At 38.9% G+C, this 19,590-nt stretch overlaps 1 protein-coding gene across 2 annotated transcripts in view; it reads left to right on the top strand.

Annotated features, from left to right (window-relative positions):
- Positions 1-847: 847 nt before the first annotated feature.
- The window catches only part of LOC143018094 (thimet oligopeptidase-like), a 47,763-nt gene continuing 29,020 nt past the window's right edge, over positions 848-19,590 (top strand). The window contains exons 1-6 of one of the 2 annotated variants that reach the window (XM_076173207.1): positions 848-1,048; positions 5,609-5,782; positions 8,072-8,211; positions 11,142-11,260; positions 11,670-11,839; positions 13,558-13,667. In XM_076173207.1, the coding sequence (XP_076029322.1) occupies positions 902-1,048; positions 5,609-5,782; positions 8,072-8,211; positions 11,142-11,260; positions 11,670-11,839; positions 13,558-13,667 (860 nt within the window). In that variant the 5' untranslated portion in view covers positions 848-901. Of the gene's footprint in view, positions 1,049-5,608; positions 5,783-8,071; positions 8,212-11,141; positions 11,261-11,669; positions 11,840-13,554; positions 13,668-19,590 lie in introns of both variants that reach the window. The other variant, XM_076173206.1, reaches the window with a different exon arrangement.

The raw sequence follows: 19,590 nt of genomic DNA, 5'->3' as shown, positions 1-19,590 counted from the left end.
GGGAGATTGGTATAATGAATCCTTGTAACCATGGGTGGGCAAAGTCGTTTGGTGTCGGCCAAAACTGGATATCTAGGAAACGTCATCAGGCTGACATGATTGCACAGATTTATCTGACGGAGTGTGATAAGAGTTGATAACAACACCAGCGATATTGCATGGTGTATGTTACCTACTTACACCTTATTACCATCATAAAGTTATGCTGTTCATATTCTATGTGGTTTAGTGATACCCCTAGGGATCATAATCACACAATTTGTTTATTATTGGGGCCTCATTTCCTCCAAGAAAAGAATTGTGTTCAATTTCAACTTGTACTCTTCCTTTTTCTCCTGTCATCCGTCACTTTACCAATTCCAGGGCTGCATCTCTACAGCGCGGTATTGTTCTAAAAGATAGAAGCGCTATCGCAAACGAAATTCAATAAAGAATAGTAATGTTGGTTATAATTGTTCAATTCATCCTAACTGCAACTGATTATTATATGCCGTATATCTTACCATCTTTATATTAACAACCATAACATTATATTTCTTTAAAGTCACTAGATTTTTTCATATTTTACAGACATCGAATGGAATGATATATGTTGTCAATGTAAATGAAATTTCATTTGACACATGATCTGGAGGTCACCTACGCTTTTCATGTGGCACGTGTTAATAATGACAACACTTTGTCTGAAGGTAGATTTACATAAAAATCTAAATTGCTTATTATAATTATTTCTATTCCTTTCTGTATGAATGATTTTCATTAGAAAAAATAAGACCTTATAAGTTTATCTATTTTACGTGATGATGCTAGAATATTAAATTTTATGTACATACCTAAGTGGAAGCCACAGTTTACGGAAGACTGTCGTACTAATTCGAAGACGACGCCGTCTGTAACACCGATGAGGTTTACTACGTGTGGTCGAATAATTGCAACTGCATCAACGAGCTTATTCAATCAACTTAGAATAAGTTCAAGACCCAGACAAGTTGCCTTAAGCTTAGTGTGTGCCAATCGTAACATTTTCTTTGTAAAGAGAGGATTTAGTGTAAGTATTTTGATTGGTAGAGAGTACTTCAAAGTTGTTATTCCATTTACAACAAACTTGTGCAACATCTAGTTGAATGGTGTGGAACGTGAGGGGTTGGATACGGATAGAGATCAAACTGAATTAAAGGAAAGGATATTTATCAGATATTTGAAGTGAAAATTATATATGTAAATGTAGTGAGCGTATGGTACTACTAGTAACTAGAGGTTTACTCAATATTTTTGAATAAAAAAATCAACCAGAAAATGTGGTAAACACCATCCTGTAACTTCTGAAAGTAGCCGAAATGTGTAGTTTGTAAGTCGTATAATTATTAGTGGTTTTTCATGTTGGGAAGGTATTGTCACATCCTCAAAACTACCCAATACCGGCATAGAAGAAGGGGCAGTATGGCCACTTTCAACCATAGGGATTTGGTGGACAGACCTCTTGGCTGGATTTAATTGATTTGACTGTCCTGGATATTGTGGCTACTTTAACCTGATTTGTTCACTTCTGACATATTTAAATAATTTTGAAAATTATGATATCATTCAGGACTATTCTGCTGACACATACAACCTCATGCATAAACAAATTTTAAAGCTAGGAGGAAACGAGAGAATGGAGGTGGGACATCACAGAGTACTTATGAAAGAAATCTAAGCTAACAGTGTATGGAAAAGTTTATGAATAAACATGTCATGAATCGACTGATCAATCCATTGCTCCTGGTCCCTAGCCGAAGACCCACAGCGTTGGTACAAACTGGAATAATAGTTCTCATTAAAGACAAAGTAAAGGAATTTATATATTCATATTGGAGCGGATAACACAATGTTGTGTTTGATGAAATGATTGAGGAAATAAAGATATACAAGCTACTATAAATGCTTTATAAGTGAAAATATCTATGGCATTATGCACTCCCAAATTAAACAATGAATACAGTGAACAAGTACTGGACTAGATTTATATGGCATACCTCACTGAACTCTAAGTATAATTTGGTTCCCCATATCACCGCCACTATGTTTGGCACCAAATTAAAGTTGGCAGGCATTGTACTGTTAGGGCTAGGCTATATATCATGTTAGGCTTTTGCATGCTCGTCTTGATCAGTGTAAAGTTATGCAAGCCATAGCAATAAAGCTATTATGTAGTCCCTTTATGTGGATTGTCTCCTCACCTAGGAAGGACCTGCTGCTGAAGATTAAGTATATATCCACTGTCAAACAGCTAGATACTGGTATTGAAGAGGAGTCATTTATATTTTTTAACTTTTCTAGCCCCTATGTATAATACTGGGGTCTCACTAAACGCCGACCAAAGCCGACCAAAACCACACAATGATGGTTTTTTATGAAATGCATAATTCATATATAAAAAATAGCATATGGTTGCATTATTTGACCTATTTTCTTTAAAATGTGTGATTTCCATGTAAAATCATCAAAGAGAAGTTACGTTTTTATCCTCTGCAAAATTACCAACCGGCAACCAACGCCGACCAAACCCAAACAATGACGGCTTTTGCTCAAAAGACAAAAACGTAACTTCTCTTTGATGATTTTACTTGGAAGTCACACATTTTAAAGAAAATAGGTCCAATAATGCAACCATATGCCATTTTTATATATAAATTATGCAATTGGGCAAAAACCGTCATTGTGTGGTTTTGGTCGGCTTTGGTAGACGTTGGTCGGCGGTTGGTAATTTTGCAGAGGATAAAAACGTAACTTCTCTTTGATGATTTTACATGGAAATCACACAATTTAAAGAAAATAGGTCAAATAATGCAACCATATGCTAATTTCTATTTAAAATTATACATTTGAGCAAAAGCCGTCATTGTTTGGGTTTGGTCGGCAATGGTTGCCGGTTGGTAATTTTGCAGAGGATAAAAACGTAACTTCTCTTTGATGATTTTACATGGAAATCACACATTTTAAAGAAAATAGGTCAAATAATGCAACCATATGCTATTTTTTATATATAAATTATGCATTTGATAAAAAACCGTCATTGTGTTGTTTTGGTCGGCGTTGGTCGACTTTGGTCGGCGTTTAGTGAGACCGATAATACTGTAATGGTATATGAAGGGATGCCACTGTAATTAGCAGCTACCAGTAACTCGTTAATTAGGTGTCATTGGTTGTTGACATAAACTAATTAGTTCTGAATACTGTTCATGTGTCAGCACTATCATTAGTCAAATAGATTAAATCAATAATTAAGTAACTTAAGCTGCTTTAAAAAGCAGAAATTCTGAAAGCTAGTTATTCTAGACTTGCTACAGCTTTTGAGAAGAGCCTGAACCATGCCAAGAAGAAAAACTACCACCAAGTCTACACAAGGGCTTTGTGGGGAATGTAGCTAGAATTGCACCAATTATTGTGTTGAATGTGGAATGGGCAAAGTCTGGTTACATGGATAGTGTGCAAGAATAAGCCATGAGCAAATGCTCACCCTAGCCAGGGCTAAAGCAGATGTTTCAACTTTCATTGCAGTAGATTGGAAGCCAAAGTCACTGGTGAACCTAATAGGAACTCTCAATATGCTAGTAAGTTCTATGTTCAGAGAAGTGAAATTTGCAATTTTAAATTGAGGAAGCTTCAGACTTGCTGAGGAATATAAAAAACACCAAACTGGCTATGATTGCTGGGTAGGATTGAGGACTTGCATATGACTCTGTGCTACCTCGTTTAGAAGACTTGAAATCTGGGTGTACTGGAAGATGTGGTTTAATCTATCCATGCATGTGACAAGAGCATTGAGGTCTTGGAAAACTTCATGTACCTTTGTTGTTGTGCATAATGGTGGTAGGTCATGTCAAGAAGTCCTTCAAAGAATTATCATTACCCATGGTGTTGTGGACTCGCTTAACTAGAGTAAATGGATTTGTCAATATTTATACAGGAGGGCTAAGATCAGAATCTTTAAGCCACTTGTGTACCCTGCCCTACTATATGGCTGTGAGACATGGACTTTGAATGCTGATTTGAAGAGTTGTCTCAATGACATTGGTACCAAGTACTTATAGAGAATCATAATCTATCATTAGAATGACTACGTATCAAACTAGAGACTGTTTTCAAACATGTAGTCTAGGCCTGTTACCAATATAATTTATTAACACCAACTTCCACTATATGGGCATGTAGGATGTTTCCTTAATGTTGATCCCACCCGAATGGTTGCCACCACAAGAGGCAACCACCAGTGGAGAAGACAAAGGGGATGGCAACAGAATTCATGGCATGGGCAAGTTGTTTCAAATAGAAAGGGTATCTACATGGGAGCTTGCCCAGAGAAACCATGAGAATTGGCAATATCTTCACCTCCCCTCCTTGGCATCAATTGATGATTGATGTTCTGTTTGGGTACTTTGGTATGTCCAAATTTTTATTCATTCTTTGTATTTTATACTTGGCAAGGTATCTGATTTCTTGTAGAAAGTCTTACCCAGGAGGCATTGTTGAGTGTGGTTCTTGCGAGGTGTTTGTATCATGTGATTAGTGTTTCAGCTGACCAAACCCTATGCTTGCTACTGATCATAGTGCATTTATTTTTTTTATATTTATTTTTTGCTGTTAGGCCCTTTATATGGATTTTGTCCAATGGAAGTTGCCCATTCACTTTAAATATTGGACTTTTCTTTAGCTCATGGTTGTCTGGAGTGAGCATTGCTATTAATGATTTCTAAGGGTATGCTGCTATTCTATCTTGTATCAGCCACTGTTCCAGTTTGGTTAAGTATTTTTGGGTGTTGTTGGCAGCTGTTTTATATTTGCTGTGCTGAGCTCTTGATTTGAAATGGGAAAATAACTTGTGAAGAGGCTGATTAGTACAGGACTCCATTGTACAACATTTTGGTTCTTGGTAGTTGGCTGTTTTTGGGTACTCTGCACTGTATCAGATAAAAAGTCTGTTTTAGGTAAGCATTTGATATTTGTCCTACAGGCATTTTTTGTGGAAATCATACATTGCCAATAGATGTTTTATCCAACACTTATTTTGTATCGTCTTGTACCCCTACCACTAGTCTAGGGCAGCGTTTCTCAATCTTTTTACCCTTGCATAACCTTTAAAATAAATTGCATGTCTCAAAGAACCACTGCAAAAAAAAAATGCATGTACCATATCTTTCTCATTTTATTTTCATTGTAATAATAGGTTAGATAGGATGATGTCTATATTACATTATTACAATAACCTCTAAGATTCTGCGGAACCATGGTTAAGAAACGTGGTCTAGGGGGAGTATGTTGCAAATTCAGGTTTTTGTGTTGGGAGAAAGTAATACTAGTATTTCCAATGTGAATTGATATTGGATTTGCTCAAATTGCCAAGAAAAATGTTGGAAAGTGTTTTCCCCCCTGACCTAACCTAATTCAATGTGTTGCCAAGCCAGGTGGTAGGACCCCCCCCCCAAATGTATGTGTGTGTGTGATGGGATACAAAAATTGATTAATGCATCCTTTCGATAATAGATATGCTTGATGTAAATCTTAAAACAGGTATCTTCATATGTATGAAGAGCTATACCATTACAATATAGTATCTCTGACTTTTCAGGTGAGTGTTACAATGCCGACTGCTACAGGGGTATATGGTTCCTTCGACTTTCGCAAAGTCACACCAGAAGAACTTGAGAAGCAGGTGGATGCATTAATTGAAGAACAGCGAGGAGCATACGATGAAATTGCTGCACTGAACCTCGACGAAGTTAACTATGATAATTGTATTAAGGTATGATGATCTAAATTAAAGTTTTTTTAATGGGCTGACTTCCTCCTACAGAGAAGTGGAGGTTCCTTGTAACTTAATAATATTTTGACATGAGCTGACTTCCTCCTACAGAGAAGTGGAGGTTTCTTGTAACTTAATAATATTTTGACATGAGCCAGATTAATTCCAAGGTAAATGTATGTCACAGGAGGTTAATCAGAATGAATTTAAATCCTTTTATGAGTGAAATTTTTCTCTCAAATGAATAGAAGTATTTAAGGTTACACAAGATAGAATCCATAAAGGTAGTAATGCTCCACATTGAGATCAGATGTACCTTAATTGTGTTTTACTTAGTATCTGCCAGGTATGATCATCGAAATAGGTCTACTTGATTATTGGTTTGTGTTTGAGATAAGCCTTTTAGAAGTATGGTGGGGTTTACGAGGATGAATAGAGTGAGAAATGAGGAAGTGAGGGCTCTGTTCTATCTCCCACACTCTTCAATCTATACATGCATGATACCCACACCAGACACCTCAGAAATAAAAATCTCTTCCAATGCATATGCCATAACAATCAAATGTACATCATAACACAGACAAAGCTGCAGAAATAATACAGCCATACCTTGATACACTCTACACATGATTCGTTACAAGCAGACTCAAAATAGCACCAACCAAATCTACAGCAACACTTATCAACAACTTGACAAAAGAACACAAATACATTCCTCACCTCCATATCAACAACACTCTAATACCACACACACACACGCACCCTGAAAATTCTTAGTGTAACATACGAGACATCCATGTCATTTAAACAACACATCACAAACATAAAAAATAAATGCACACCTTGACTCAATGCACTTAAATCAATCACTGGAACAACATTTGGACAAAATAAAGAATTTAATACTACAATATACAAACAATGCATATGCTCAGTGTTGAATTATGAGAGTCCAGCATCACCTAATCTCAGTGAGATACACCTCAACACCCTTCAGACCATACAAAACAAAGCCGTAAAAACAATTACAGGCTGCACATATACAACACCTACAGTCCACAAAGTCAAAGATCACCTTGACATGAGAGACACACAAACCCTTACTGCAGCCTCCACAAACACAGCTCACCCGCTACATTACATAGCAGAACACCCACACACACCAAGAAGAAAAAAATACCTATATTACACACAAATACTCTTCTCTTCCTCCAAAACCACCAAATACCAGCCTCCGGAAGCATATTCATAATCACATCATTCACTGCTCCATTAACACTAAAACACGACACATTGCTGCATGCCAGACCCCCTAATATCCATCCCTCTGAGTCCTCTCTCCCACGAAAGGACAGAGTCCACCTGGTCAGACTGTGATGCAGGCACCACCCAGCCCTTCTAAGCTACCAGAAGAGTCTGGATGACCACATTGTGGACAAATGCCCAGGATGTAACACTTCACTCCATACTATTCAACACATCATGGAAGGCATTATACACAATCATGCACACAAACAACATAACATACACTCCATAAAGAATTTGTGGGAAAACTCCATTTTGGCCGTGGCATTCCTTGGGGAGATGGGACTGCTCAGACAGACAGTCTAGGGAACAATAACAACAACAACAAGAGGGCTTATGAAAAATTGAGATGGTTAGGGCACATGGAAAGAATGAGTCGGTAAAAATCAACAAATTAGTATTAAAAGCAGAGGTGGTTGGAGTGAACTTGAAGGAAAGACAGAAAGTGAGATGGAGTGAAAGGGGCTTTGAGCAAAAACAAAATGTCTTTTTAGCAGGAAAGGGAGAAGGCCAGGGGTAGGTGTGATTTTAGAATGGTTGTTTATGGATGATAATTTGGTGTAGCCCAAAGGGATTTCTCCTCCTCATCTCAATTTTTTGCATGAGGAGACAAGGAGGGAGGATCAATGTGTTAATGAAGCAGCTGGCCCTGCTATGAATGTGTTGTATTGCTGGAAGATTTAACTGATGTAAAATTATATCAAATTGGGTCTGATGACCACTGAGCATGTAGCAGACTAAGATATGGTGTGTATTTGTTATTGGAGGTAGCCAGTGTAATTACAATGAAAAATGAAAAAGCAATATACAACAGTTCATTGGTATCCTACTGATTGAATTGAGTGTCTTCATATCATAAGATGAATTTGTTTAACTTTACTAGGGGGCAAAACACAGCCTAATGTTATTGGTGCATTACAAGTGACTTCTAGGTTTCAAGTAGAGTTGGTGATTATTTGAGTGTCAAATGTATATTTGGTACAGAGACTGGCAGATTTGATGTGCTTACGTGCCACCAAGGGTTCACCGCTGGACTTTCCTCAGCATGCTGCCACAGACAAATTAGTCAGAGAAGCCTCGTCCAATGCAGAACAGAAATTGGAAGACTTTGATGTTGAAATGAGGTACAGTTGATTTTGTAGGTACTAATCAATGGCATGCTGTTTATTGAGCAAAAGAACAACTTTTCATACTGCAGAAAGCAACTTAAATGTTCTATACTGGCTGCTACCAGGTAATTTTATTGAACTAAGAGAAATATCATGTATCTTATGGGATACATGAGATTTGTTGCATGTCATGAAGCTTATCATTCTTCTTTTTTGTGATGTCCAGTTTAGTAAAATCTTTTAAATTTTTTTCAGGGTTAAACTAATGTCTTGATTCTCATGAATACATTTTGTGGGTGACTTTCAGTTACAATAGTTATTGTCATAAGATTGTAGCTATTTTCCCTGAATATTGATTTATTTATTTATTTTATTTTATTTTTTTAGCCATACATTATAGTGAAACCTCTGTATTTGAATGGCCCCCTATTCAGACACTCCATTTTTCAAACATTTTAATTGCTCCTAGATTAGGAGAGGAACAGGAGTAATTGGCGAGGAACAGTGTAGGTTTAGGACAGGTACTGGGTGTGTGGATCAGATTTTTGTGGTAAAGCTTATATGTGAGAAAGCTTTAGGAAAGTGTAAGGATGATTTTTGGGCCTTTATAGATTTGGAAAATGCTTATGACAGGGTAGACAGGAAGCCATTGAGGGAGGGATTACAGATCTATGGGATAGGAGGAAAGCTGTTAAGAGCAGTCAAGAGTTTTGAAGAGAGTAGTAGAGCCTGTGTAAGAATTAGAAATGGAGAGATTAAGTGGTTTGAGGTAAAGGTGGGGCTTTGCCAGGGATGTGTTATGTCGCCTTGTCTGTTCAGTTAATACATGGATGGGGTGGTGCAAGAGGTAAATGCAAGGGTAATAGGCCAGGGATTGGAGATGGTTAAAGAAAATGGAATAAAGTGGGAGATAAGCCAGTTGTTTTTTTACTGATGACACTGTATTTGAGGCAGGATCAGAGAAGGGATTGAGGAAGTTAGTGACAGAGTTTGGGAAGGTGTGCAAAAGAAGGAAGTTGAAGATGAGCATGGGTAAGAGTAAGGTGATGAGGTGTACAAGGGGAGAATGTGGCAGCAAATTGGAAGTGAGTATTAAAGGAGAGAGACTGGAGGTAGTGGATAGCATTAGATACTTGGGTACAAATGTGGCAGGAAAGGGCAGAGTTGAAGTGGAGGTAGAATGTAGATTGAGAGAAGCAGATAAATGCCTTGAGAGAGTAAAAAGTGTAATGAGAAATTGACATTTGGGAATGGATACTAAGAGGAAATTGTATGAAGGAGTGATTGTACCAACAGCACTGTATGGGGCAGAAACATGGAACATAAAAGAGGAGGAGTTTGAATGTGTTTGAGATGAAATGCCTGAGAAGTATGGTAGAGGTTAATAGGTTGGACGGAGTGAGAAATGAGGAGGTGAAGAGGAGAGCACAGGTGAAGAGATAGTTGGGAGATAGTGTTGATGAAAGAGTATTGGGATGGTTTGGACACATGGAAAGAATGAGTGAAGAAGGGTTAGTAAAAGAGGTGAGGAAGGAGTGAACATGAAGGGGGCGACCAAGAATGAGATGGATGGATGGAGTAAAAGGGCCGTTGAGAAAGAGGGGAATGTCTGTGGAGGAAGGAAGGGAGAAGACAGAAGATAGGGGTGAGGAGAATGGTTGTGTATGGATGATGCTGTGATGCATGGAAGGGTTGGTGGGGGATGGGAGGTGAGAGGCTGAATGATATTTTGATGCAGCCTGAAGAGATTTCTCCCTATCTTCTCTTTTTCTGCATGAGAGGATGAAGAGGGGGGGATCAGATTAAATGAAGTGGCCTTACTGTGGATGTGCTGTGTCTTGCTGCATTGGTTCTGACCCAGGGCGGTGGGTGAGATACAGGGATGACCTGTCATTTAGGAGGAGCCAAGATAAGAGGGAGGGAGGGGGGTGAATGGGAGTGGAGGATGTGTGGATGGAATGGGTGGGAGTGGTTTGTATGCCTTTGTTTTTTGGCTACCTCCCTTATAAGGAGGGAAAAGCCTTTGGTATATGTATGTATGTATGTAAATTTGGTGACTGTTCCAGTAACTGAACCAAAGCTGGTTATATTTTGAGGGCAACAAAGAGTCGTATGGTCAATTTATCAGCTCATAAGGGGTAATGATCCTGCTTTGTTCTTTGGCACTTTTTATTTTTATTTATTCTTATTTATGCATTTATTCATTTGTATACATGTTTATTTTTCTTCATTGTGATAAAGGCCTAGGGAACAAAATTAAAGAAAATTGCCTGAAAGGAAAGCAGGCAGAGCAATAATTGAGCAAAAAATATTTATGTAGATTAAAGTGGGAAAGTGGAATGTATATTTCAGACCTGGCCCTAGGATATGGTATGGCAAAGTCCACTCTATATGCCATCCTTTAAAAAAAGAAGTAATCATAGGGGTTCATACAGTAAAAGGAGTGAAAATTCTTTCTGCTAAAAGATCATCTTGATTAATAAAAAACAATGGATTCAGAAGCTGTAATTTGTGATAAAATAAATTGGCTTTATATGTACTCCTTTCCAATTTTATCCACTTTTATGCATGTAGGTATTATAAAAGTGTAAATGTGTAATATTTTAAATGTTTATTGGTACTTTTTTGGGAGTACATAATTGTGGACCTGCCCGGAGGCTTTTGCAGGTTACCTGAAGACCATGGGTCTTCAGAAGAGACCAGGGACAATGGATTGATTGATTTATTGATGGGCACATGGGAATAAAATTCAGTGTAACATGGATAACAGAATTTGGTGAATCTTGAAGTTTTCAAATAAATCAGTGGAATTAAAATAGCTTAATTTACTAAGAATTAGTATTGTTGCCTACTAATTAATTGCCTATGTTGAGTTTATAAGGTATCAAAGAAACATGACCTTAGATCATTTTTCTCATTATTGATATTGATTGTGTACTCTACAGTATGAGGAAAGATATATTTGACAGAGTAGTAGCCTACAACAAAAATATTGGAACCAAGGGGCTGTTGCCAGAACAGAAGAGGTTGGTGGAAAAACTCATAAGGCATGGAAAGAGAAACGGTGAGTGAGTCAAGACAAAACTTTTGACTGCCCTTAACAACTCCCCCTATTCTACATTTTGTGGGTGGTCATGTCAAAGCACATGTCCAGTTCATGCACTGTTAAAACTCGTTTAATACCTTTCTTATTGTGGCTTGTCTAATACCACATAAATTCTGCATCACCCCTTTCAGTGTCACTTAATCCTACCCATTCTCCTTCCACCTTTCCAGTGTGTCCCTTTACATGCATACCTTTTGTTCCCAATTTGTATTGTGTATATACTCTAGCCACCTCTTTTTTTTTCATTTTTGAGGACATGTTTTTTGCTAGATATTCAATTATTTTTTATTGGATTTTTTGGATGTTCATATTCAATTTCAATACTTGTTTGAATAGGAGTAATTCTTATCTTTGTTTTTCCTCCTAGGTTTGCATTTGTCGGAAGAGATACGGGTTGAAGTCAAGGCTGTAAAGAAGCGCATGTCAGAATTGAGTATAAAATTTCAACGCAACCTTAATGAAGACAACACCAAATTGTACTTTACCAAAGAACAGTTAGCTGGTATGCCAGATGACTTCATTACTGAACTCGCACAGGTAATAACAACTTGTCTCTAGTTTCACACAATGGAAGAGAATTTAGACAATCATCTCTTGTATTAGTATGAGTCTGTTTGTGTTAATGGCTAAAAGGAAGAGGAGTAGGGGAGGTGTTGCTGGTTCCCCCCCCTCCTCCTCCTCCTCCTCCTCCTCCTCCTCCTCCTCCTCCTCCTCCCCCTCCTCCTCCTCCTCCTCCTCCTCCTCCTCCTCCTCTTCCTCCTCCTCTTCCTCCTCCTCCTCCTCCTCCTCCTCCTCCTCCTCCTCAGGAGAATATGTTAGATATATGTATATATTGAATTTATGTTCACATACCACCACCCAGTTTTATTCCTGATCTGAGAAAACCTTGGAGGTGGTCAGGGAAGCAAGTGGAAGAAGAATAGATGTGTTTCAAGGGGAAGTGATACTGCACATAGGCAGTATATAGGATGGCAGGGAACAGAAGGAAAGGCAGCAGGTGGCAGGATGAAGATTTAAAGATAATGGTGGAAGAGAGTGTAAGCTTTTGAAGATTGGTTGCAAAATAGAACTAGAGAAGCATATGAGCATTACAGGAAGGGAGAAGTAGCATAATGCAAGGTCAGGTAGGCAAAGAAGAAAGTAGGTGTCCAAAGGGATAGAAGTTTGACATATTCTTGAAAAGAATTAAGATGTTCGGGAAGGAAGTGAGAAGAGTGAGGGTGTGAGGCAGGTAGAGAGAAAAAGTAAATTGTGCAAAAGGCAGATGTTAATAGAAGTGAAGGCAACAAGAGGAAGGTGTTTAGAGTAGTTCTTAGGTTTGTTGAATGTGAAGGTTAAGGAGGGATTGATTGTTGCAGTGGGAGATGCTGAGAAAATGACTGAGAAAAGAAAGTTATAGGGCTATGAGAAAAGATGAGATACAGAGATAGTGTAGTGATTAGAGGAGAGCATGTGAATGTAATTATAGCATAGAGTAGGCAAGTAAATGGGTGAAATGAAAAGTATTGTGAGCAATAGGTTTGTGGGGATGAGTGCAAAGGAGTGGTTATACTCATAACACTGTTGAGCAGACAAAAAATAGGGGAGTGATTTTTTTTTAAGTGTTTGGGAAATGTGGTAGATGTTGCAATAATGGATGGAGTGAGGAATGTGGAGGTGAGGCAGAGAATGGGGGTGGAAAGAGAACTGTTGGATAGGGTGGTACAAGTACATGGAAAAAATGAACGAGACGCGTAAAAAAGTGTGGAAGGTAGAAGCAGGTGGGGAGAATTCTAGAGACTGAGAATGAGATGAATGGATAAAGTGAAGGGCTGTATGTGGGATGTCTAATGCAGAGTTGAGAGAGGGGGCAAAAAGTAGGAATGAATAAAGGAAGGTTAGAAATAGATAACAGGATGATACAGCCTGAAGGAAGGTTCTCATCTCCGTGATGGTGATAAATTAGCTCTGGCTGTTGGGCCCTCCCAGGGAAATGCTGTCCCAGGGATCAGGGGTGACCATTCATCCATGAGGTATTGAGGTGAGGGATGGGTTAAATGGTTGATAATGTAATCCATCAAGTCAAATTTTGTATTACTGACACACCACTACCTATCTATATCTATATACCAAGGACTTTTTACCCCCTATTGCTATCACATAAGTGTTTTTCAGACAAATGTTCCAGTTTGAGGTTTCCAACCTTGTAATATTTCACTATAGTCAGTATGTGATGTGGCAAGTCATCTGATTCAGTTGCCCTTTCTTGTAAGCAGAAGGATGATAAGCTGGAGGTGACCCTTAAATATCCGCACCTGTTTCCCATCACCAAAAAGTGCCGAGTACCAGACACACGCAAGGAGATGATGACAGCAAGTCAGGCCAAGTAAGGCAAATGTGCTGCCACTTAATATTTTTGTTGTTGTATAAAAGAAAATGTTCTTGTTCATTCTGGGTGCATCCTGTTTATCTTGGGTTTAGTTGATGGATTGTTTGTGTGAGCAGGCTTGTGGATAACAAATTTGGGGTTATTTTGCTTTGAGTGAATGCATCATTGAGTTATGAATTGCTTGTTTGTTTTGGCTTGTCACTTTGTATGCACTAATAATGTCTGCTCTTGTGTTCATTGTCCACTGTTGCTGCATTTGAATGAAAAATTATCAATATTTTGGTTTTGTTATTAGATGTTAAACTCGTTCATTTCTGTGGTAGGTCGTGTAGATTGTACAATAAACACCAGATGGTTTTACTCTATGGATGAGGATCCTGAGATAGGTGGAAGTAATATTTTACCAGTTTGCTCAAATGGAGAGTTACAGAATGAAAAGTGGCTGGTGATGCAGAAGTTTGAGGTAAGAAGTGATATGACCCAGTCATTGTGTATGTTGAGCAGGGAAAAGGTAATGTGCATTGGTGGCGTAATTGGAAGTGTGCTGGTCTTGCATTCCCTTAGTTGTGGCTTCGAATCTTGCCCTTCTTTCTGATTCTCAGCAGTGACTATTACCTGCTTCAACAGTCCAAGCATGCAGGGCTTCTGCCACAAGGAATGCAAAAGACAGACCATAGAGAATGGATGATGTGGCTCTAAGGGATGTTCTCATCCATTTCATTGATCATTTTGAGTGGATGAGATTGGGGGACTGCCAGATAATGAAATAGTAGGGGTAAAACAGGTTTAGTTGTTGTGCCCTGTGGTGCCTTGGTACATTGTACTTGACCCGAATGGTGTGGCAGGACATAGGATTAACCCTTCATCCACAAAGTACTGAGATGGGAGGGGCATTAAATGGTTTTTATTTATGTATGAAGTGTGTGTATGCTGTGACTGCCACTGTCCATTGTCAGGGGGTTATATTATAGAAGAGGTAGTCTGCCATTCATAAATATGTCAAAAGGATGTGAAGAAGTACAGCTTTCCATACCAAGACATAAAAACCTGTAATAGCTTAGACCGTGATATTTCCAAAGCAGGCACATTACATGAATTCAAATTAGATTCTGATAATTGGAGAAAGATATATAGCCCAAATTGGAGCCATACATGCATTTGAAACTAGGTGTGATAATTGGAGAATGAAAGACAGGACCTCAAGAGTATTGGTCTGTTAAAGTATACTGGAGAAGGAGCTTAACCCCTTTGCTTCCATGGGCACCACAGATTAATGAAATAGCTTGGCAGCAGCCACACTTATCCTCTTCAATATAAGTCATATTCTGGTGTGTGGCATTGGATGCCTGATGTTCAATTATTTGATGATGCATCACAATGCTCACATTATAAAATATAAAGTCACTTTTGATTTACTAGTTCTCTTTCACTCTGAGTAATAATAAGCACAGAAAGCATGATCAAGCCAGTTCATAGAATTTGGAGTCACTTAGCTACAACTACAAAATAAATATAATCAGGATGCCAATGATGGAATCCTTGTGTACCCATTCGTGCCTCATGGTGCCTGTATAGTTGTCATTACATGGAACAAGTTAAAGGGAAAGTGGCACCTAGTATATGTTAAATGAGATAGGCAATAACCTTGTAGCTACTGAAGGGATGCCATGAAGGTGAACGAAATAGCCCTGCAGCAGCTAGAATAGAAATAAAAGTTCCACTTAGTATAGAAAGGATTTAGAGAAGGAAGAATTGATAAAAAGTGGAACGAGTGAGGAGTAGAATGAAATTTAGATTTTAGGGTAGATGGAGGTGGCAGAGCTGGGATTCTGTAGAAAAAATCTACCACCGGTATCGGTAGTCGGTAGCGAGCCGCGTCCAATCGGTATCGGTAGATTGGTAGATTTTCAGAAATCTACCGATTGAAGGCGGTATTCGGTAGATTCGGTATCGGTAGATTAAAAAAGCTCTATATATAATAAAAAATGCTTTTAAAGGCCCATAACACACTTTTTAAGTTATTTCTCTCTTATTTAGGTTAACTTAAGAATAGAAGTAAATTAGAGTCTTTTAATACCTTATTTAAGTTAAAAAATACATAACTTATTTAATAAATGAATTTCTCTCAAAAAATAAACATCAAACTGAAAAAAAAGTTAAATTTAAACAAACTAGACAATACAGCATTATTTATTAACTTTTAAACATTTGATTAAAACACTAAGCGATGAGGCTGAGCACATGGTCGAGAGCGTAGGTGTACTCGCGTCGGCAGGCCAAACGAGAGTGGGGCCTGCCAAAACTTTTGGCGGGAGCAAGAATCTGCTAGGTCGTGGCAGCCTCTGATTGGCTGAGAATGCCCAGAATGGCCGGTGATTGGCTAAGCGTGATGACGTCAAAGTAATTCCTGGAATTTCCTTCTAACTGCTTCCCATAGATGTGCTCGAACGTGTTGAAACTTGTCCATTTCATTTTGCCGGGGTCGTCTTCTCTTAAGTCTTAACAAAAAAGTCCCACGCTCGCTTTTTCAATCTACCGATACCGATTGACTGCCAATCATGCAATCGGTAGCGGTATTCGGTAGTTTCTTCAAAATACTGAATGATCGGTATCGGTAGCAGAAATCTACCGCCGGTAGTACCGATCTACCGACTACCGAATGTCAATCGGTAGTCCCAGCTCTGGGAGGTGGCATATAGATAGGAAAAGGGAAAGGGGATGAATGGGTGTCTAAGAGAGCAGATTGACTCTTGCAGGAATATTTATTTTACCATCAGATGATTGGCAAGAAAAAAGGTCCTCTTCTTTCACTCTATAAGTTAAGGGGCTGTGGAGCGCCTACAAGAAAACAACTTTCACAACATGATGTGGGAAGGTCCTATTGTAAGAAAAATAACAAAAGTGAGAATATGACCATATATTTATTTGTTTTTATTTATTTATTTTTTTATGCATTTATTTATTTTTCGTCATCCAGGAGGTGCCAAGATAAGAGGGAGGGTGGAGGGGAGTGGAATATATAGGAAATGGAATGGGTGGGAGTGGTTACTATGCCTTTTTCTTTTTGGCTACCTCCCATGTAAGGCGGAAAAAGCCTTTGGTATACGTATTTTTCTCCTTAGGTAGTACATGCCAGTATACATCAGTTGGGCTTAGTGACCACTTTTGTCATTATGCATATCATTCCACAAGAGTGTGACACAGTGGTTAATGTTTTTCTTGCATGTTGCTTGAAATGTGCCAAACATGACTGACATGAATAAAGAAATTCTGGTTATTTGCTCCAGTACCAATTGAGCTGCATATGTATTGCATGTTATGGGATTGTTTCTTTTATAAGGTTTCTGGTAGAATGCATGCTCTTAAACCTTTATTGCTATGTAGAGCTTGTCTATTATGCAGATATATCAAAACCTATCCTCAGTACCCAACAATACTGGACAAATCTAGTATTAACATTAACAAAAAAACTCCCAAGGTATGTAAGAAGCATACTATCCTAACATTAATATAACATCAACATGATTACTCTGAAGACGGACTTCATGTGGCTAAGCTATGCACCATGCAGATGATACAGAACACTGAATCTTGCTATGCCCAGCACTAGCACAATACAGCCAATAGTACAAAATTTCTTCCTCTAGTTGTTAATATGTCAACCCATAGGTGTCACCAAGTATCTTAGGGTTTTGGGTCCTCTGTAAGGAAGGATCAAGGCAGTTGATTGTGTCTTGTCTTAAGGAGAAGGCAGTGTCTTACTATTTTTCTTTCTACTCCTTCCTTGTCCATAATCTTGCTCCATCATCCCACCATTTTCCTCCTCAATCTTTATAACATTTCACATATGGTAGTGCACTTGTTTTGTAATTTAAAACACTGCTGTTATCAGTCAGTCAATCCATTGCCCCAAGTTTCTTTTGCAGGGGAACTATGGCCATTGGTTCACCCCAGCCCATAAGTCATTCAGAGAAGAGATGTGCTATTCTCTGGATGGAGTGTGTGTAGGGCAGTGTAGAATAAGGTATATATCTTGGAACTTGCTTTTCAATTGGGATGATATCCGGAGGAATTTGGTGAAGTGTAGAATTTGGCAGTGTTGTGAAGCACTTGTTTTGTGATTCGAGTGTGTGTTTTTAATAGATATGCTCTGAGGTGCTGGGGGTAGATTATTGTAGGTGTTTCACTATTTTTTTTTTTTTTTTTTTTTTTTCTTCATTTGATGGGCTGATTGTGATATGTAATAAGGTTTAAGATAAGGGAAAGTATTAAGGTTTTTGGATAGAATTGTGTGTTTGTCATTCTCATGTGCTGCTCTTTGGAAAGAATTTGTTTCTGAGTGAAAGGGTTTGATAGGGTAGGTTTAATTTGGTGGTTTAAAGAGTGTAATGAGGAATAGATATTTGGGAATGGATGCGAAGAGGAGACTGTATGAAGGAGTGATTGTGCCAACAGCACTGTATGGGGCAGAAACGTGGAACATAAGAGAAGAAGAGAGAAGGAGTTTGAATGTGTTTGAGATGAGGTGTCTGAGAAGTATGGTGGGGGTTACTAGGCTGGATAGAGTGAGAAATGAGGAGGTGAGGAGGAGAACAGGGGTGAAAAAGGATTTGGGAGATAGGGTTGATGAAAGAATATTAGGATGGTTTGGACACATGGAAAGAATGAGTGAAGAAAGACTAGTAAAAGAGGTATGGAAGGCAGATGTGGAGGGAGTGAACATGAGGGGACGTCCTAGGATGAGGTGGATGGATGGGGTGAAGGGGGCTTTGGGGAAGAGGGGAATGTCTGTTGAGGAAGGAAGGGAGAGGACGGAAGACAGAGGTGAGTGGAGAATGGTTGTATATGGATGATGTTGTGACTGCATGAGGAGGAATAGGCGGGGGGGTGGGGTAGTATGTGTGAGTAAATTTTGACGCAGCCCGAAGGGATTTCTCCCCGTCCTCGCCTTATATGCAAAGGGGGACGGAGAGGGGGGGTTGGCGATTAAATGAAGCGGCCTTGCTGTGGATGTACTGTGTCTTGCGACACTGCTTCTGACCCAGGGCGGTGGGCAGGGTGCAGGGATGACCCGTCATCCAGGAGGTGCTCTGATGAGAGGAAGGGTGGGAGGGGTGTGGAGTGTATTTAGGGATGAAATGGGTGGGAGTGTTTTTATGCCTTTCCCTTTCTGGCTACCTCCCTTGGAAGGGGGAAAAAGCCTTGGTATATGTATGTATGTAATTTGTTTTGCAAATTCCATGACAATATTTATGGGGAAGTAGCAAGAGAGGTCATGAATGGTTTCCAGTGTTGTTTGTTGATGGAGTGAAGGTGAGCACTGAAATGTCTGGGAGGTGTTTGGTATTTTGTCACCAAAAGCTAGTGCATCTGTCCTTGGGAACAATACTGTCCCAAAGAAGTGGATCTAAAGTGATAATAAAGGAGATAGTTAACTTAGGTGGGTAGCAGAAAGGAGGGATAGCAAAAGTCCAAGTTGATCATTATTATTATTATTATTATTATTATTATTATTATTATTATTATTATTATTCTTTTATTTATTTATTTTATTAATTAATTTATATATTTATTTTAGTATGAAGGAGTGATTGTGCCAACAGCACTGTACCAGGCAGAAACATGGAACATAAGAGAGGAAGAGAGGAGTTTGAATGTGTTTGAGATGAAATGCCTGAGAAGATAGGGGTTGCTAGGCTGGATAGAGTGAGAAATGAGGAGGTGAGGAGGAGAACAGGGATGGAGAGGGAGTTGGGAGATAGGGTTGATGAAAGAGTATTGGGATGGTTTGGACACATGGAAAGGATGAGTGAAGAAAGATTAGTAAAAGAGGTGTGGAAGGCAGAGGTGGAAGGAGTGAACATGAGGGGGTAACCTAGGATGAGATGGATGGATGGGGTAAAAGGGGCATTGAGAAAGA

Source organism: Oratosquilla oratoria, chromosome 34, assembly GCF_046742065.1.
Source record: "Oratosquilla oratoria isolate Oo_2021 chromosome 34, ASM4674206v1, whole genome shotgun sequence".
NCBI lineage: Eukaryota > Metazoa > Arthropoda > Malacostraca > Stomatopoda > Squillidae > Oratosquilla > Oratosquilla oratoria.
The sequence above is the reverse complement of the archived record's forward strand: the minus strand, read 5'-3'. Positions and strand labels throughout refer to the sequence as shown.